Source organism: Acomys russatus, chromosome 24 (genome assembly GCF_903995435.1).
Source record: "Acomys russatus chromosome 24, mAcoRus1.1, whole genome shotgun sequence".
Lineage (NCBI taxonomy): Eukaryota > Metazoa > Chordata > Mammalia > Rodentia > Muridae > Acomys > Acomys russatus.
Genome location: NC_067160.1, coordinates 56,365,903 through 56,385,818, shown reverse-complemented (window position 1 = coordinate 56,385,818; position 19,916 = coordinate 56,365,903). Strand labels below are relative to the sequence as shown.

At 45.8% G+C, this 19,916-nt stretch overlaps 2 protein-coding genes across 3 annotated transcripts in view; both read right to left on the bottom strand.

Annotated features, from left to right (window-relative positions):
* The window catches only part of Il1rn (interleukin 1 receptor antagonist), a 225,199-nt gene that overhangs the window by 45,967 nt on the left and 159,316 nt on the right, over positions 1-19,916 (bottom strand). The window lies entirely within an intron of this gene.
* Il1f10 (interleukin 1 family member 10) lies at positions 6,612-12,343 on the bottom strand. The gene is made up of 4 exons (XM_051166300.1): positions 12,253-12,343; positions 7,577-7,708; positions 7,154-7,281; positions 6,612-6,889 (listed from the first exon to the last, which is right to left on the bottom strand). Exons 1-4 carry the CDS (start codon positions 12,341-12,343, stop codon positions 6,677-6,679), a joined length of 564 nt encoding a protein of 187 aa, XP_051022257.1. The 3' UTR covers positions 6,612-6,676.

Genomic DNA, 19,916 nt, shown 5'->3' with positions numbered 1-19,916 from the left:
TACAATAAACGGCTCTTGACGAGCAATGCTTCCTTGGGCCCTGTCTCTCTCTCTCGCCCATTCTTTATTCACAGGTTGCAACCCTCCTCACTGCCCCCCGAATAACTGGACCCGCGGGCCGGGAAAATCTTGACCTTTCTGGGGAAACCAATTGGCATAACTATGTTACGCTTACTTAGGCCTTATACCATCAATCTTGTAAAATCTGTGTCTTCGAGGAGATGATAGTTTCAAACTAATTCTCTATGATGCAGAGAATTCTGACAACTTCTACTACAGGTGGTCCAAACCCTCCTCCACAGTCAAGAGATGAAGTGTGAGAGAGTTATATGGATGCTTTCTTAGGTAGAGACTGTGTCCCTCATCAGCACTGAAGAGATTGTAGAAGACTGATTTTCATCGTTCAAAAGGTCTCCTGGGATTACAGCTGTAGTGAGAATTTTGTTTTTGTTTTTAAACACAGAAATATTAGAATATTTTTTTAATCCCAGGTGTGGAACATGTGGCTGTTTTAAAGCAACTGTCTACGATTTGCCTCGTGCTCTAGCAGGTGTGTAGTTTTGCCAGCTGCAGATAGTTTCTGCGAGTGTGTGATGTTTGGAATTCTGGGGACTTTTCAGGGGATATATAAATGCTAGGGTCCTGAGAGGGGGCGGGGTTGCTGCTGTTGGCTGGTCGGTTGTTGGATGCTGTTGGTTGCTGTTTATCAAGTACTCATGCACAAAGAAGGGAGAAGAAATTAGATGTCTTGACGGCAAAGATCAAACTCACCTCAAGAAACCCCATGCCCCGTAATCAGCAGGAAGTAGTTAAGGATAACTTCACCCCATTCTCCGCTATCTGTTTTCCTCTCCAATCTAGTGTTATTGGGTAAGTAAGGGGGAAGAAGAAGGGAGGAGAGAAAAAGGAAGCCACAAAGTAGCAAACTTTGGTTATATACAGCTTTCAGGGGTGGAGCTGGGTTAGGAGAGCTGGATATGGAGAGGTGTCAAGGTAACGTGTCACAGAAGCCAGCTGGCAGCTGAAGTCTGCGAATCTCTCCTGCCTGGACTACATGGAACAAAACTGAATGTGTTAAAAATTCCTTTGAATTTTCTGAGTGTGGGGAAACTGGATGCTGTTAAATGCCATGCAAGGATTAGGGTGCTGTGGACAGGTGCTTCTGAGTATTGGCCCTGTTTCAGGTTTCCAGCCCACTTCCATTATCAGGGACATGTTTCCTTAATAAACTACTTCTTTTCCTACCACTGTGTGTCCAATTTCCCATTCCATGTCATAAAAGCTTAGAAATCTTAGCAGGTGCCCTCTGGACTGAGATACGTACCTGTAGCAGCATAGCACCCAGTGTACTTGTCATTGGAGAACAGCGAGATAGCCACTGTTGTTGGATCAGAACAGAAGAGAGCATGCAAGAAAGGCCATAGATATCCCCTCCCCACGGGCCTTCAGTACAAGAGTCTCTACTACATGCCTGGAACATACACAGCTAGGAGACGCACGAGCCCACAGTCTTCTGCATGGACGAGCTGGTGTGGGCAGTACTCTTCCTCGTACTTTGGCTATGACAAACGTCTGTTTACATGTTCCAAAGTCGAAGAGTCAAGGCTCCTAGCCTTCTTTGTCACCCCAGTTCTATGATCAGAACCTGGGCAAGAGTGCCCCAAGAGAGTTGGAAGGGCTGAGTGTGTAGAAGCATGACTGCAACATGTAAGTCACCAGGAAAAACAGCACGTGTTGTACGAGGACATCTGTGCCCCAAAATAGACACGAATAGACATGAATGTATATTTTAATATCACACACACACACACACACAGAGACACAGACACACACACACACACAGACACAGAGACACACACACACAAACATACAGACACACACACAGACATACATAGACACACACATACATAGACACAGACACACAGACATACAGACACACACAGACACACACAGACACAGAGACACACACAGACACACACACAGACACACAGATACACACACAGACACACATACAGACACACAGACACACACACAGACACAGACACACAGACAAACACAGAAACACACACAGACACACAGATACACACACAGACACACATACAGACACACATACAGACACACAGACACAGACACACAGACACAGACACACAGATACAGACACACAGACACACACAGAAACACACACAGACACATACACACATACACACAGACACATACAGACACACAGACACAGACACATAGACACACACACACACACACACACACACATACACACACACACACACACACACACACACGGCTCCAGGCTTCTAGAACAGCAGAATTTCTTAATGGTAGAAACAGTCACGCAGAGCTTCTTCAAAGACACAGACCTACACTTCCTGTTTGAAAGCAAGGCAGAGATGGGCGCAGAGACTGGCACACAGAGTTCTGAAGCATTCAAATTAAATTTGGTGAAATTGTGCACCAGGGCTCTCAGCCTCAAAAAGCAAAATTGAATTCCGTTGCCACCTTCTGTCCAAATGGTGCATTGCAAGTTCCCCATCTTATTTTATTTTATTTTTTGTTTTTTTTTTTCATCTTTTTTTAAATTAGTTTATTCATATTACATCTTGATTGTTAGCCCTTCCCCTGTTTCCTCCCATTCTTCCCTCCCTCCCATTTCTCCCCTTCTCCCCTCCCCTATGTCCGTGACCGAGGGAGACCTCCTCCCCCTATATATGCTCTCAGAATATCAAGTCTCTTCTTGGTAACTAGCTATCCTTCCTCTGAGTGCCACCAGGTCTCCCCATCTGGGGGACATGGTCAGAAAAGGGGCACCAGAGTTCGTGTGAGAGTCAGATCTCACTCTCCACTCAACGGTGGAGAGTATCATGTTCGTCGGCTAGGTCTTGGTAGGGGTTCGAAGCTTACTGCCTATATTCTCCTTGGCTGGTGCCTTAGTTTGAGGAGGACCCCAGGATCCAGATCTGCCTGTCATAAAGTTCTTCTTGTAGGTTTCCAGGACCCTGTGGGTCCTACTATTTCCTCTTTCTTCCGTGCTACTCTTGCCTAAAGTCTCAATCGGATATCCTCTCCTCTGACCCACTTTCTTGGTAAGTAAAGATTTTCATGGTACGTATTCCTTGGACTAGTGTTTTGATATAAGTGAGTATATACCATTTGTCTCTTTTTGTTTCTGGGTGAACTCACTCATTATGATAATTTCTAGATCAATCCATTTGTCCACAAATTTTGGGAATTCTTTGTTTTTAATAGCTGAGTAGTATTCCATCGTGTAAATATACCACAGTTTCTTAGTCCATTCTTCTACTGAGGGACACTTAGGCTGTTTCCATGTTCTGGCTATTATGTATAGAGCAGCTATGAACATGGTTGAGTTCCCCATCTTAGAATATAAATTTCAGTAAGACTTGCTTGTAGTCTGCACCTTGGTAAGTAGAGATGAGACTGGACTTTCTCTAGGAGGCAGACTCTTTGTCCAGACGGAGTCACAGTAAACAGTTTAGTTATATAAATGTGAAATTCAACCTAAAATGTGGTCAAGTAACATACCTGCCAATTCATCAGCATTTACATTTTTGCTGACTCAGAAAAACACGATGCCCATTAAAGTTTTATCCACTCCCTTTTACTTATTTTTTATTTTTTCCCTAGACCTGGATTGCCTTCACTTGAACTAACAGGTGTCACGTGTCTGGGGTGGGGCTGTGTACGATGCTTTGTACTGTTGTTCATTGGGTCTACGGTGATGCCAAGTTGGTATCTTGAGATAAAAATCTGGCCCAAAGAGGAACGTCAGTCAGTGTGGAATTTTAATCTTGTTTTGAATAATTTAGGACATGCAAGTATTAGGAGACACTGAGCATACTGCCCTTTAGGGTAAAGTTGTTCTAGGGTAAAATAAATCCTCTTGAAGCAAAGCCCACTCAGTGAACTCAAATCCTATGGCAGGAATAAACAGCATGCCTACCAGGGCAGTCGTGTGTGCCTCTTGCATGTGTCTGTACACACACACACACACACACACACACACACACACACACACACACACACGCACACTGCACATCACATCACACACACATGGCCACATGCATTTCCTTGCTCACCCACCACGTTCCTGGGTGCTACCTCAGAGGTCATCACATTGAGTACTAGTTGCTCACCCTGTCCCCACACCCACCATTCTGATATGTAGAATAGTGGATAAGATCTAAACTGTGCCTCTCCCACACATCTACATAATTATAGCATCTGTGGCACGGTTGAGAATATGGTGTGCTTTTCTAGGGAGGAGACAGAATTTAAGTCTTGGGCTAGGACAGAAAAGCATCCCCCACAGTCCCTGAGCTGCTCCTGTCAGCAGCAGCTTCTTCCATCTTTGATTTCCAAACCCCAAGTGGCATCACAGCCTGCTACCATTTCTCCTGGGGCTCTGCAGAATATGAGTTTCCTTTGATTTTTCTAATTTATTTACTTATTTGCTTTGGTGTGTTGGGGTGGGTGTAGGGGTGTGCCGTGGCCCACATGTAGAGGTCAGAAGACAACTTCTGCAAGTTGGTTCTCGCCTCCCACCATATGGGTTTCAGAAATGGAAACTCAGATCATTAGGCTCATTAGCAAATGAATGCCTTTTCCATCAAAGCCATCTCATCGCCCCCAGAATGCATTTCCCCCCTAGCACGGGACACGCCAGGCAAGTGACCTACCACTAAGCTAAGCCCTCACCACCAGTCCTGCCCAACTGGAACAAAGTGATCTGCTTTAGAATGTCAGGTCTCCATCCTCTATATTATGTGTCCTTGATGGGCAGGTCATACACTTTCTTGGTCTTTGTGCCCTATCCCCAGAACTAATGGAAACTTAGCAAATACCAGATACTAGAAAACTATTTTGTCTATGTAGCGAATGTGATTCTTCTGGTGTGAGGAGGCCTGATGTGTTGGGGTGTCCCATGGGAACAGATTGCAAGAGGAGGCCAACAAATATGAGTGATCATTATTAAAATAATTAAGTGGGAGGCTATTCTGAGTCTTGAGTCCCTACTTCATCAAGCCAATACGTAGCTCAAAGAATGGTCATAGTCTAAGAAAATGAAACTTAGATTAACTAACCAGAAACTGCCAACTAACCGCCAATTAGAGACTCAAACAATTAGAAACCACTGACTAACATTTAAGTTGGGACTTTCCACTTTGAGCAATCAAATTTTTTCCTCCTCTTGTTTCCTGAACACTTTCTAAGACTCTTCCTCCCACCCTCATCCTTGGTAAAGCCCCCAAACAACTTGTAGTTTGGTGCTGTGAGACTCGGGAATCACTCCAGTGAACTCTAACATGTCTAAGCTTATGTGTGTGTGTTTATCGCCTAACTCATAAGCGAAGGAAATGGAGCCACTATGAGAAATGGAGCACAGACGTTGGCCTCAGAAGGGATCAGCTGTGAGCGGGGACACTGGGGTGAATGTGGGCTCTGATAGCATCTAGGTCAGTCCAACAATGATCATAGGGGTCCTGCTTGGAATACCCAGATGACTCCTCTGAGCTTCCCAGACAGAGCCCGAACTTCTTTGCAAGTCACTCACAATTGGACCCCACCCATTTCCCTGCTTTAATTTTCAGCAACTCCTTAACCACAAGCCTTGGGTTGCAGCCACATGGATGATACACCATACCCCAGACACGCCTGTAGCTCTCTCCTCCATCATACCTTCCCGGATCGTCAATACTCCCTCAAATGTTTGACCCCATGTTCTCTGCCAGGAAATATCCCTTTCCTTTGAGTTCAGGCTCAGCCGTCCCTTTGCGCAGCCCTGGGCAGCTCGCCTCACCAGTCCACCTTGCGCTGTGGCTCTGCCTCTGTTGTGTCCTGAGTGTCTAACCAGAACTTCAGTCGTCTTCTCAGTCAAGGCCCTCAGTCTCTTCCATGTTCCAGCTCTGCTCTAGACACTGGTGAAACAGCAGAGTGCCCACAGTCCACTCTAGACACTGGTGATACAGCAGAGTGCCCGCAGTCCCCTCATTCTCCACCATGCGCAGACAGATTTTTCTATGAAATGAAAATTTTCTGGGGCTCTCAGGCAAGGGGCGCAACTAGAAGCTCTCGGAAGAGTTGATCCTAAAGTTCTGGGTTGTGAAACCCCCCTCAACTCAGGGACTCCACTGGACCCTGGACTCAGCATCTGGGAGAATCTGTGGGTAGCTTTCCAAGAAGTCACCAGGGTACCCACACCCCTTGAGTTGCATGTAAAGCACAGGTCTTACTACGGCGGTTCCAACAAATGATCACAAGCTCAGTAGCTTAAAACAAGGGAAGGACATTATTTTATAATTCTGCAGGCCAGAAAAAAATCCAAAACCAGTGTCAGGAGAGGCTCTCACTGTTTCTAGTTTCTAGAAACCATGCTCAGTCATGAGATCACGGTCCCTCATCTTCATCCTCAAAGTTAGTGGTGACATTTACCTCACTCACTCTCTTACTCCTTCCCTCTCATGAGGCCTCATATGATTTCAGTGGGCTCAACTGGACCACGGAGGAAGACTTCATTTTGCCATTTAATGTAACAGAGTCACAGATTCTGGGGATTAAGACCGAGACATAGTCTGCCTTCCGCAGACTATGAGCAAGATGGGCTCAGTTTGGGGGCCACTCGGCTGGACCTCAACTTCATGCCTCCTTACCGAGTCTGCTCAAAGTAGAACTCAGTACGGGTGGAGGGTTCACTCTCTTGGGTGAGTTGCACTGGCTGCTGGGGCTCAACTGGGCCACAGAGGAACCAGCCGGGGTAGGCAGCAGCCTCGAGCCTGAAGGCAGAGCCCAGGCTTCTCTGGAAAAAGGTGAAACGGGTGGTTTGTTCGCCTCCCTTGTACAAGTCCTCAATGTTCACATCCTGTGGGGGAAAGGCAGCCAGCTATAAGATGAACGTGTGGGATCCAAGCCTTCATGTCTCAGGGCTTGGCCAAAGAAGGACTCAACAGGGAAGAGTTAGTCAGGGATGTTTCTTCTGTAGATTCCCCAAAGGCAAGAGGCCCCTTGCTGGAGGCAAAGAGAGATGGGGGACAAGAGAGGAGACATGTGGATGCAAAGATGCCAACTGCATCCTGGGGCCAAGGCTGATTCGGCGGTGTCCCCATAATGAAGAGGGGTTTCTCACCTCCAGCTGCAGGGAAGGCCCCTCTCTTGTGTTCACACAGGCCAGGCAGCAACTTCCGCCCTGGATCCCTAGGAAGATGGGGACTTTGGATCGGTCCAGGCCTCGGTTAGGAAGGATACAGATCTTCTCTGGGAGGTAAGACAGAATGCAATTCAGGCAGTGAGGGGACCCCAGACCGCAGGCTTTTAGCAAGATTAGGCTGGCCAAGAAGCAGCTAGGCCTGTGCACCTCTTCTTCTGCATGGAGACTGCAGGGTAAGTGGAATTCACCAGGACAGGCTAAAAGTGCCTCCTGCCATTTCCCATTACCACAAGGACAATGTTCTCATGTCTCTAGAGACACGAGAGAAGAAAAGAGTCAACGGCTTGTGACAGATGGAAATAGGGCAAGTCCAGGAGGCGAGCTCCTCATGAGAAAACTCACCTGCACTACAGTTGTCTGAGTCAGGGTCTCCCACCAGGAGCTGCCCGTTCCGTGAGTACAAAGCCTTTTGATATGCATCTTTGATTCTGAAATGGGAGGGTAAGGTCAAGGGTCTGCGGCCTCTAGGGACCACTGTATTTCAGCCCCCATACTGCCTCTCTGGACCACCATACTGAGGTACCCCAAAGCAAGAGCAGGTCTGTGTCCTAGGCTCATGGTTGTCAGAGGCTCCGGGAGTGACAGTAGGCAGGGCCTTCTCATGGGGGCTGGCTGAGTATTGCTTTGGGGCTCAGGTATACTGGGCACACAGTGAGCCCTATCTCAGACCTTCTGGGCCTGCTTTAATTAAAAAACAAAATGGCAGCACTCATCAATGAAGGTACTGAGTATATAATAAGTGTGATTTGCTTTATATATATATAAAATATATGTATTTCACACATATATATATATATGAAAAGAAAAAACATTCTGTAGAAGAAAATTCACAAATAAGAAACCTGAAAAAAGAAATCTAGGTCACTAGACTCTGGCCATGGTGAAGTCCACTCTTGTTGGACCAAATATAGGAGGCCAGCACAGAACTAGAACAGGCCTGATTAGTTGCCTGGGATGCCTGGGGTCAAATGACATGCCTGCAAGGGTAAGCTGGCGAGAAACTGTCACGCATGCAGAATAATAGGGCCATGCCTGTTATTAGCCTAGTTGCCTGGCTGGTTTCAGAGATGCCCGTCAGTTGCTCTCAGAGCCCAGGGAGCTCCCAATACCCTTGAGAGCAGAATGTCTGGACCAATGCCACCACCTCCCAGAGCCTGTGTTGTCTCTGCAACAGCTAGTAATGGCTGTCTAAAACCTGCTCATCTGTTGTTTCCAAGGCAGGCTCACGTGCACAGTGAGAACAGAGGTCTGCAAGGATCTTGCCACCTGGTGCTCTTCTCAGACATTGGGAACTGGGATTTAACATGTCACCTGTTGGCAGCATTCTATTAGATACCACTAAGTTATAGTCAAGGATGCAGGCATGGTGGTACATACTTTAATCCCAGCACTTGGGATTACAGGGAGCCAGATGAGACTGAGGTCACCCAAATGTACATAGTGAGTTCCAGGCTATGCAGGCCTATATAGTGAGACTTTTTTCTTTTCTTTTCTTTTCTTTCCTTTTTTTCTTTTCTTTTCTTTTTCTTTTCCCTTTCTTTCTTTCTTTCTTTCTTTCTTTCTTTCTTTCTTTCTTTCTTTCTTTCTTTTTTGATCCAGGTAGCAGTTAAGGTCACCATAAAGGTGCCGTCATTGGGACTCACGATTGCTTGAGCTTTCTAAGAATGAGATACTTTGGCTCAGAGAACACGGAGTCTCATTTGGGTAGTTGTATGATATCAGGAAAATTATACAACTTCTTGGAGCTTCAAGAAGTCTATTGTTTCTGAGAAAGATGAAGAGTAATTTTTCAATGCTTGAGATTTTTGTGGCCAGAGGGAGCTTCATTCCTTTGATCCAGCCTTTTCCCTTCTCACGTGATCCTCAGGCCCCTTTACAGAGAAATCACCAAGATTACTTACATGTAGTATCTTGTCATGGGAAGAGAGCACATTCCTGCCGTTGGGAGTGTCTGGTCTTTACTGGGGAAAAGAAGAAAAAGGCTTTCAGAAAAGCAGAGGAGTATATTTGGAGGCAGACAAGTTGGGGCTCATAATTACCTAGCCACAAGCTGTTCCCCACCCCCTAGGCATTACAGAACCACCCTTCAAGGTCTCGCCCTCAGAGTGGGGGTTCGCCAGCCCAGGTGTGATCCTTGGGTGCTGAAGCTAGTTCTTAGGCTCTAGAGAACAGATTCACCCAAACAGCCTACCAGCTCACTCCCCAGACTGAGGGGTGGGTGCTCCACAGGTTGGGGATATTCTTGGGAACAGATCCAGTCCCATTTTCCAACCTGGCCTGAAGTTCTCCAGCTCTGCCCTCCTCACCTCACAGTGCATAGGGAAGAACGCTTAGCCAGGGGGAACAGGCAGGGCTTGAAGGTTAGGAAGCATTGTACTGGGCAATGGAATTGCTGAGACTTGTGGACGTCTTTCCAATCATTCCTCTCCCTCTCCCCCTCCCCCTCCTCCTCTCCCGCCTCTCTCTAATAGACAAAAACCAGAATTGGATGGAGATACAGAGACGTGTGTGTGAAAGTGAACACCACGAAGAGCTTGACCTGCATAAACCCCAAGTCCCAGAGCTTCGCAGGCCTGCGTTCCTTCCTGGAGGAGTGGCCTCCCTGAACCCATCACCCAGAAGAATCCAGAATAGCACACAAGAAACCCAGAACAGATCAAAGCAGGAAGACAGCTCATAAAAGTCAGTGCAGGGAAGACTGAGGCTGAGACTTCCTGAGCAGTGCTGATTTTTGCCAAGCATGAAGGGGGGGGGGGAAAGAAATACTTATGTAAGAAAGCAGAAAATGAGATAGAAAAGAAGAACGTGGGAAGAAAGAAATGGGACTTGGAGACGAATGAAGTGATTCTGAGGGAGGCCAGTGCTGATGGCAGGAATTCAGACCGCTTTGTTGGCTCTGAGATCTGATCCATAGTCTGGTATTATAAGAAACAGGGCTGTAGACCAAGTGACTTTTATTACTGGTTACATGGTTCTGTCACCCTGGGAAGACATGTTGAGAGTGAAGGATGACAGGGCACTGATGAGAGTGAAGAGTCCACATGAACGCCAGTGTTAGGAACCCCACACCGGCATCTAGTCTAACCCGTGCCTGCATGCGTTGCTGCCCCTGTTCCATGGAGAGGTACTGGATTACCCAAATGTTTAGTTATAAAATAGCTCAATTAGTTATTTTTACGAGGTTGGAAAGTTGAAAATGTTCTCGATGTCCAAGAACAGGCAATTGGCTGAAAGGGAATGACAGATCCAGAAAATGAGAAGTATATGCCCAACAAAGATGCTATTTTTTTTTTTTTGCTTAAAACTTCAAATATTTGAAGTGAAAACTATAAGTATAAATGATGTTGAATTGTAGCCCCAGTTGAATCTATAGCTGTCTAGAGACACACATGGGAACAAAGCCTGCTGGTGTGCTGTAGGACTCATTTGTGCCTGACAGGGTCATTAACGCTTGTTGGTATTTCTTACCAGCGTTCCTGTGGTATACTTCATTTATTTTGTAATGTAAGCATTATTCTTTAAAAAAATATGAAGCATTCAGTTAAAGTCACAGGCTCCAAAGAATGCCCTCTCTTCTGAACCCCTTGGTAATTTTCTCTCCTGCCCATATTCAAGAGTGCTTGACATAATTCAAGTAATGAACCAGGTCTGGGAACTTCTATGTCAGGTTAACTGTCCTCATTCTCCAGGCTGCGTATGTATGCATATGTGTTTGTGTGTGAGAGTACACATGCCATGGTGTACACATGAAAGTCCTGGGACAACCTCAGGCATTGGTCCCTGCCATTTATCTTGTTTAAGACAGCGACCTCCCCTTGGTGGGGAGCCCTGGTGGCACTCAAAGAAAGAATAAGCAGGCTACCAAGATGAGACTTAATAGCCTGTGACCATGGGTGTGGGGAGGGAGGAACGAGAGTTTACAAGTGATGGGATAACAATTGAGTTGTAATCTGAATAAATTAATCAATAAAAAAATAAAAGAAAAGAAAAAAGAGAGAAAAGATAATATTATATACTATCAATAAAAATATAAAAAGTATAACAACATCAACAAAAAAAGACAGGGTCTCTTATTTACTTCCGTGCGTGCCAGGCTAGCTAGCCCCTAGCTGTTGGAGATTCTCCTGATTCACCTCCCGTCTCGCCATAGGATCACTGTGTTTATAGATGTGCTCCGCCTCTACTATGTCTGGCTTTGTGTACATTCTGGGATTCAAACTCAGATCCTCATGCTTGCATGGCATGACCCATGACGCCATCGCCACGGTCCTCATTCTCTAAGGCATAATTCTAGATCCTGAATTCTTGTGCAAATAATGAATCTTGTTCTCCAGGTCTCAGGTGAAGCCTGAGATTGTGTTTCAAACATGAACTTGATAATGCTGCTGGTCCTTAGACCAGATTTCCAGTATAAAAGAGTGGGGAATTCTTCTGGCCCAGGTAGACTAATAACAACATAGACTCCAGGTATGCCGGTTTGATGGCGCTCCCTCTGAGCCAGACCACTGGGCTCCTTTGGCTGTGGCAGAAGAAATACGAGCATCCAGGAAGTTGGACTGAGGTCCAAGAGGGGCCAGTGAAGTAGACAGATGTGTGAAACTGCACATCCAGGCTGATGACATCAACTCTTGTCAGTGTCATCCCAGACAGGCAACAAAAATTCAAGGTTGATCTAGTCAAGTTGGATCCTCGGGGCTCTAGAACTCTCCCATCTCAGCACAGCCCCAACTTCCAGTTTCCCGTAGACTCCCATATAGGCTCTCTCTGCCTAGGCTCTAGCTAGAGTGTGATAGAAGAGGAAGAAATTGCCCACTTGTGTTAGTTTGTGGTTACACAGGCAGCCTGGGGGCCTGATGATCTTCCCAGTGTTCCACTCGCTTGGTTCTCCATGTTTCCCCTTCCTTGTTAACCCCGAAAAAACCATTCATCCAGTTTGGGCCCGTGTCCCTCTTTTCTTTCTTTATTCCTGGCTATGGACCCTGGCTGACTCAGACTGCTCGGGATCAAGTGCCACCAACAGATAATGCTGGGGCTCTCCATCACTCTCTCATTGTCTCGCACGTTGTCTGTGTGGAGCCTGTCGTCCTCAAGAGCGACACCAACTTCCATGGAGCCCAAACCAAAAGCATTCGAATTTTACTTTTCTAATTCTCACTACCTCCTTGGATTTGTCGACTCTGGTTGATTTATTCACATTTTCCATCTAGGTCATCCCTAAGGCAGAGAGTTCTGAGAAAATGTCTTAAGCACCTGCTATTTCATATGCTGTGGAAGTGCAGTCCAGCACTTCCTACAGCTGCCATGACCTCTTTGGCCTCCCAGACCCAGGCTGAACTTCAGCAGTCCAAAGTACACCCCTCCTCTCACCATCTTTGTCAGTTCTACTTCTCTCACTTTCATAATAGTCCTCTCATCAGTGAAATGCCAAACCCTAGGAAGCACGGAAAGTATACTTCCTTCTTTTCAGAAATTATTCCTTTGAAATACAACTTTGTGTTTTGTTTTTAGTCACCGTTGTAAACATACTAGCACTCCTAGTTGCTGGACCTTCAACCCAGCCCAACCTACGTAAAGCACTTGAGTTTAATTTTCAAGTACATCTTTGACCACATTCCTGCCCACTTCTAGAAACTACGATGGTCATTTATCTTGACCATCTGGCCCCAGTTTGTTGGTGCAGTAGCAACTCGTTTCTCTCTCAAGGACTCTTTTCTAATCATCTCCGAGGGTGTTCTTAGCATTGCCTCTTGTTTCTGCTCAAAATCCCCCCTCTTCAGCACTCATATCACCACTCCAATTAAGATCGTGGGACATGGACTTCATTACACATGGGCTCTGTATCGTGTCTGTTCAGTAACATAACAGCTGAGAACGGGAGCTCAAAGACACAGGCTCGTGTCTCCTTGCGGCCAGTCCTCAGGCTCACCATATTAGACAATGTCGTTGCCAAGGCTCTTTCTCCCTTTTACTCCAGTAACAAAACTTTCCCCTTTACCACTGTAACACTACTCTGAGCTTCTAGTAAACGTTTGCTATATTATTTATGAGTGCGCATTAAGACAATCGTTTGCCTTATAAAGTTGATAGGATGGACCATAGGGTGACCTATGGATCATGGTGTATATAGGTCATCCGAAGCTCTATCCGACCACACACCTGCCAGACACGGGACCTATCAGAACACAGAAACACATGGATCATTCTAGAAGTAACTTGGCTACCAGTTCACCTTGATTTTTTTTCCTTACCCTGGGCCCCCAATCTATTACCCACTGGAAGTAGAGGTTGGACAAGATTATTATTATTTTTGAACTGTTTTAAGCCTCACAACCAGTTTTCTCAGAGAAATCATTTGGATGTATGACAGAGAAAGGGGCGATGGAGACACTAGCAGGCAGCATTCCTACTGTCTACTGAAGTGAGTCACAGAATATCTCCAAAGGACTTCCATGTGTCACAAACAAAACACTGTTTGAATACCACTGGCCTAGGTTATTTTTTCACAACTCTGTGGTTCCAAATATGTAATAACATTGCTTTGACTAATCTATTCCTTGCCTTAAATTCTACCAAGGGTTCCTAGACTTACAGAACATCACATCACATTCCATAAAAGGCGTTCCTTGCTCCCTAGAGATCCTGGGCATTTTGGAGACATTAATGTGTGCGAATAAGACAGGCACAGAGAGAGACTATCTGCCACCACTGACCTGTTGATCCTGGTGCCTGGACCTCCGATGCCTGGAGTCTCCAACTGAGTTCTTCAGGGCATCAACACTGTGTTTATAATGTCTGGTCAGGGTGGGTCAGGTCTACAGCAATCTGTAATTGGCTCTGGATCAGGGAAGAAGAGCCCAGAGGTTTCATAATCTCTTCAACCAAGTACAAATAATAAGGAGGTGGGGAGATTAATGAGTGTTTGTGGGAATGGGAGACAATAACTCATCAAGCCTTTGCAGAGGCCTGACACTGACCTGCTGTCTCTGTAGCTACTGTCATTGACTGTGTTATTAGTGGTTCTGCAGCTAGATAAACAATGCTGGGTCAAACATCTTTGATGACGCATGAGGCTCTGTCTGAGGCTTGGAGAGGTCTGAAGGCCCAAGAATAGGAAGACTGCTGCTGATGGAAGCCGGATGCATCCAGAGAGGCAGAAGGAAGCAGGGGAATCATTATGAAGAGTGTGTCTCTCTTTGGGAAAGATGAGAAGGAACCCTTTGATTTTCAGGTTTAACTAGTTGATATGACCTTACTGAGGGAGAGTATCTAAGGAAACTCGGGGGGAGAAAAGACTGGCCTTGGATTTGTATTGGGCTGTCCAGGAGCCATGTACCCTAGACTACTAGGGAGCAGGAGAAAGTCAAGTAGACTCAGTTCTCTACTTGACATGAATAATTCTGTCCATCTGGCCATTCGTTTTCCATCCATTCACTCATCTGTTCAGTTAAGTTTCTACTAACCTAACCATATACGTATTTGTCGACCCATCTGTATATCAACTCCCTATCCCTGTCACTAGGGGTAAAGAATTGGACAGAATGTTCTCTGGAGATTAACTGCCTTATTGCAAGTCTCCACTTTTGGGTCATTTGCAAATTTCCACAAAGGACTTGATGAGGAAGTGATGGGGGTGTCAGTCCGAGATCCAGATGACCACAGAATAAGAAATGAGAAAAGCTGGATGCAACCCAAGTTTTGCCTTTTTGTTGCTGCTGCTATTGTTGTTTTAAACTAATAATTTTCCAGTGACACAGATGCCAAGAGGTATTTATTTTGTACAAGGTAATGAAAGCTATTGCAGAGCATTGATAAATTTCCCTTTTTCTATTAGAATCCAATTAATATTTTCCACCATCTTAAGCATTTTTGGAGAAACAAAATCCTTATTTCTTGTATAAAAATTTCATTTTTTCTTTGAATTATGTTTCACAGTCATTAATTTCCATGTGTTGTTCTGGGGAGATAAAATGTTTCAGGTTTTTAAAGACTCGACACCACCTAAAAATATTTTCAGAGCTTGATTTGGGCTACCCAATTTTTGCTTTTATTGCCAATATTTATTTTGCATTTTTCACCACAAGTTTGCACCCTTCTTCTGAAAGTACCAAAGTGCGAGGTGTCATGTGTGTACAAAGTATTTATACTGCTGCTTCAAAGATACATTGTGTACCACCTCTGTTGCTAAGGAACTTTACAGTTTATCTCGGGAGCCAAACTACATAAAAAAAGACCATTTAAAAGGTCACATTTAGCTGTAAGCCAAGGGCATGTGAGAGATAATAGCATCAGAGAAACCCTTTAGAAATGACATCAGAATCTCCCTCCGAGTGGCCACATCTATGCTATGGCATCTCGAGACATAGTTGGTTAGGTTTCCCCAGCAAATCCAAGGTTGGGGACTATATAGCCCCTGAGAGAAGCACAAATGGTGTTCATGATCTTTCTGGCTATGATTTGGTGTGTGTGTGTGGGGGGTCATTCAGGCAAAAATGTCCTCCAGATAATTTATACCCACTGGTCCCGTTGGTGTTGTCTGGAATTATAAAAGAAGCAAATGTATTCTTTCTTCAGATCTTTGGAAACTTTCAGCATGAGGCGGGCTGTGTTGTCCTCTTTCAGGATAAAGGTTGTTAGCCCCTTTACCTCTTCCTCATGACCTGATCACGGAACATCTCTGATCTCCAATACCTGCAACTGACACAAATCCCATCTGCTGTGGGCATTTCCTCTCTGAAAACGGAGGTCCAGACCTGTGGCTTCCCCTAGAATTTCAGAAACCTAAATCTAAGTTGTTTTCACTTAACCAGCCATGATGTTAGACCCTCTCAGGTCATAGTGCCTCCCTTTACTGTTACTATGGCAACAACAAAACAAATGTGCCCCCCATTCCTTCTTTCACTCTGGATTTGGAAGTGCCAGTTTACCTACTAAAGTTTTTATTTTTATTTTTTTTTAATTTTGTCACTCTACAAAAGCCAAAGCAACCTCCTTGGCCATCAAGAATGAGGTGGGATTTGAACTCCTTTATATAAGGGTTTGGAGGGGTGGACGAGAGGGGGAAGACGTTCCAGAATTATGAGTTTACACATGTTCTGAAAACTTGCCAAGCATTGCTCTAGGTGCTCAGAACATAATGTTGCAGATCCAACCTTAAGGTCAGCCGAGTGCCACAGACCCCAAGCCAACTTTTTACAGGGAGCTAAGCACAGAGTATTGCCATAGAAAATGACTAGAGACCTCATATTTTCAAATACCTTTTTTTTTTTTTTCCCAAGACAGAGTTTCTCTGTGTCGCCTTGGCTGTCCTGGACTCACTTGGTAGACCAGGCTGGCCTCGAACTCACAGCAGTCTGCCTGCCTCTGACTCTCCAAGTGCTGGGATTACAGGCGTGCACCCCGACACCTGGCTATCTTTTGAAATATTTCTTACAGAAGGTGATACTTTCAGCAGGAGATTGAAAAGTGAGTGATTTCTAGAGGAAGAGGAGGGGTACAGTGTCCCAGAATAGAAAATGCACCATAAGACCATCTGACTCAGAGACAGGCAGTGAGAATGGGGCATGCAAAACTGCGGCCTGGTCCACGTCGTGATGTCCGTGTTCTCTGTAACCCTGAGATGCCTGTGGTAGAAACAGTGCTGCCTGTTGCTCAGGGAGCTCAGATGCCTCTGGCCTGAAGATTCTAGGACACGCAGAAGGTGCCTCCTTTGTCCTGGTCACTTCCTTGCTGCTCCTTCTACAAACTCTAAACCTGTCCAGCTGGCCTGACCAGTGAGTTGCAGCTAAATACTTGGGGCTCTGATAGGGACCTCTTCTTTTGCTTTCACTCGTAGTCCCCAGCGTTTTAGGTAGAAATATTAGAGACAGAGACTGGGGTGAGGTGGGAGGCATTGCGGTGGTCCACGATGAACCAAGCCTCATGGGACAGGTAACAACAAGTGAAGCGTGACCAGTGTTTAAATAGGCTAATGAAAGGCTGGTGGCCATTTGGAGAAGGAAAATGAAAATGCCGGAGAAGATCTTGGTCATGGTAAGGTAAACACACCTGTTTCTCTTTCATTGAATATTATTGACTGCAGCTTATCAACTTGCTGCAGAGTCTAGACACAACATTGGTTAGTTCGCAGGGTTTCCACAGGGTTTCTATAGGGACCAGAATCTGGAGTCGCTTGCTTGGGCATTTCTGCTTCTGTTTCTCACGAGGCGCCAGAAATTGGCTTGCAATGGCTGCTGGGCACGCTTCTGAGCCCATCCTTTCAACTGTTGTCCATGGGAGACTAGTTTTTCCCATAGGCTATCTCTACGGGGCTGCTTAGAGCATAGAAGTGGGTTTTCCCCAGTGTAGAGAGAAAGACCAGGCCCCCAAAGAAACCACTAGTCCATTCTCTGTAGTAGCCTGCTACCACCTCTGCCGTATTCTGCTAGGCCAGAGGGCTCTCTGGTAGAGTTTTGGAAGAGGGACCACTAGCAGCTCCATACATCTCCTCGAGCTGCTAGAGCCAGTTAGCACACACTTAGCGACTCCAAACAGCAGACATGTACTCTGTGACAGTGGAGGGGACTACAAGTCTGAAATCGAGGTGTCAGCAGGGCAGCACTCCCTCTGAAGCTCCAGGAAGGAGCCCTTCCTCCCTCTGCCTTCCTTCTGGTGGTCCACACAGTCTGTAATGTGGGAAAGGCTGTAAGCTTTGTCACAGGTGAAAACAGTCTTGGCAGGCTTTACCCTTGGACACACTATAGATACCTTGAGATAGACTGTATGGAGCCATCCTGGGCCTGAAATTCAGGAAGTGGACCTGGGGACTCCACCTGGACTATTGTTTTTCTTTTTTATTTTTTTTTATTTTTATTTATTTATTTATTTATTTTTTTATTTTTTATTAATTTATTCTTGTTACATCTCAATGTTTATCCCATCCCTTGTATCCTCCCATTCCTCCCCCCCCCATTTTCCCATTATTCCCCTCCCCTATGACTGTTCCTGAGGGGGATTACCTCCCCCTATATATTCTCATAGGGTATCAAGTCTCTTCTTGGCTACTTGCTGTCCTTCCTCTGAGTGCCACCAGGTCTCCCCCTCCAGGGGACATGGTCAAATGTGAGGCACCATAGTACGTGAGAAAGTCGTATCACACTCTCCACTCGACTGTGGAGAATATTCTGACCATTGGCTAGATCTGGGAAGGGGTTTAAAGTTTACCTCCTGTATTGTCCTTGGCTGGTGCCTTAGATTGAGCGGGACCCCTGGGCCCAAATCTGCCTATCATAATGTTCTACTTGTAGGTTTCTAGGACCCTCTGGATCCTTTTATTTTGCTGTTCTCCCATGCTTCTCTCATTTAGAGTCCCAATAGAATGCCTTTTCTAATCGACCCTCAATGGGAGAAGGAGACCGCCCCTTCATGTGTGAGACAAACAGGAGGAGAGGAGAGAGCAGGTTCAGACCGGGCTTGAGTGTACGTGGATCAGCGAACAGGCCGGACCAGCATGCAGGCTAGAGACATCTAGCGACTCGTCCCGTGGAACGGATACCAGAAGGTTCACTCTTTTTTTCCCTTTAACCTTTTTTCCCTCTTGTGTAAGCTAGTTGGGTTGTATAATGAAGTTTAATTGTTTAAAAACAAAAACAAAAACAGAGCCTACACTGTAGCCCCTGTTTGGCTGGTGGAAGCAAAGTCAGTCACTTTAACCTTTGCCCCTGTCTCTCACATGGGCCTGTCCCCTGCGTCTCTTCTGTGTCTAAGGACAAGGAGTTAAGTGAGATTTAGTGCAGCATTTTTTTTTTTTAACCTGTAAAGACCCTGCCCGGGTAAGATCTTCGTAGATTTCAGAGGGATGTGAATTTGAGATGGAAACTCTCCTAGAGGCAAGGTAGAGCCCTTGGGAGTCGGCTGTCATGCCTTGGACTCCGTGGGGTTGAGGCTGAGGCTATCCCAGGTCCAAGCACAGGACAGTTTGCCCCCTTGCCTTTCCTTCTTCCTTTCTCCTCACCTCCTTTCACCTCTTTCTTCTTTCCAATATTTTTTCTGTAAATCCCTTACCCAGGAGGTCCCAGCACAAACTCTTCACCTCCTCCTCTGGTTCTCAGGGCTCTGCCTCTTGCTCTCTGCTCCTGCCACTCAGGGCAGCTGAGCTCAGTTTGGGTTTCACTTCAGGGTAGCAGAGGACAGTCAGACACTGTGTCTGCTCCACTGCCCTCGGAATTGATTCCTTTTCTTATTATTATGTAAACAACCCACCTCCATAATGGCAAAGTTAATAAAGACAAATACAAATACTGTCCCCACCTGCACATGGCTACAACTGATGTAAACACTTCCAGACCCCCTTTTTAAAATATATAATATAGATAAGTATATTTTAATTAAGATGAAATTACAAGATATGTTACTTTGTAGCAAGCTCTTCCCTCGTAATGCTCACAAACATCTCTCTATGTGAGTAGAGACCAGAATCAGGGATTTTTTGTTTTATGTCTGGCTTCAAACCCAGGACCTGGCCATCCTCTGTCCTCTATCCCGGCATCACCCTCTCAGTCCAGGACCGGAAGATGAAGCCAGGCATGGAAGCCAGCGGCAGGATTGAGGGAAGGTGCCCTGCCGGCTGAAGATCGACACCTTCTTCTGCACAACTGGCAATGGCCACTGCCCATGAACAATCCCCACTTCCCCCTCACCCAAGAAT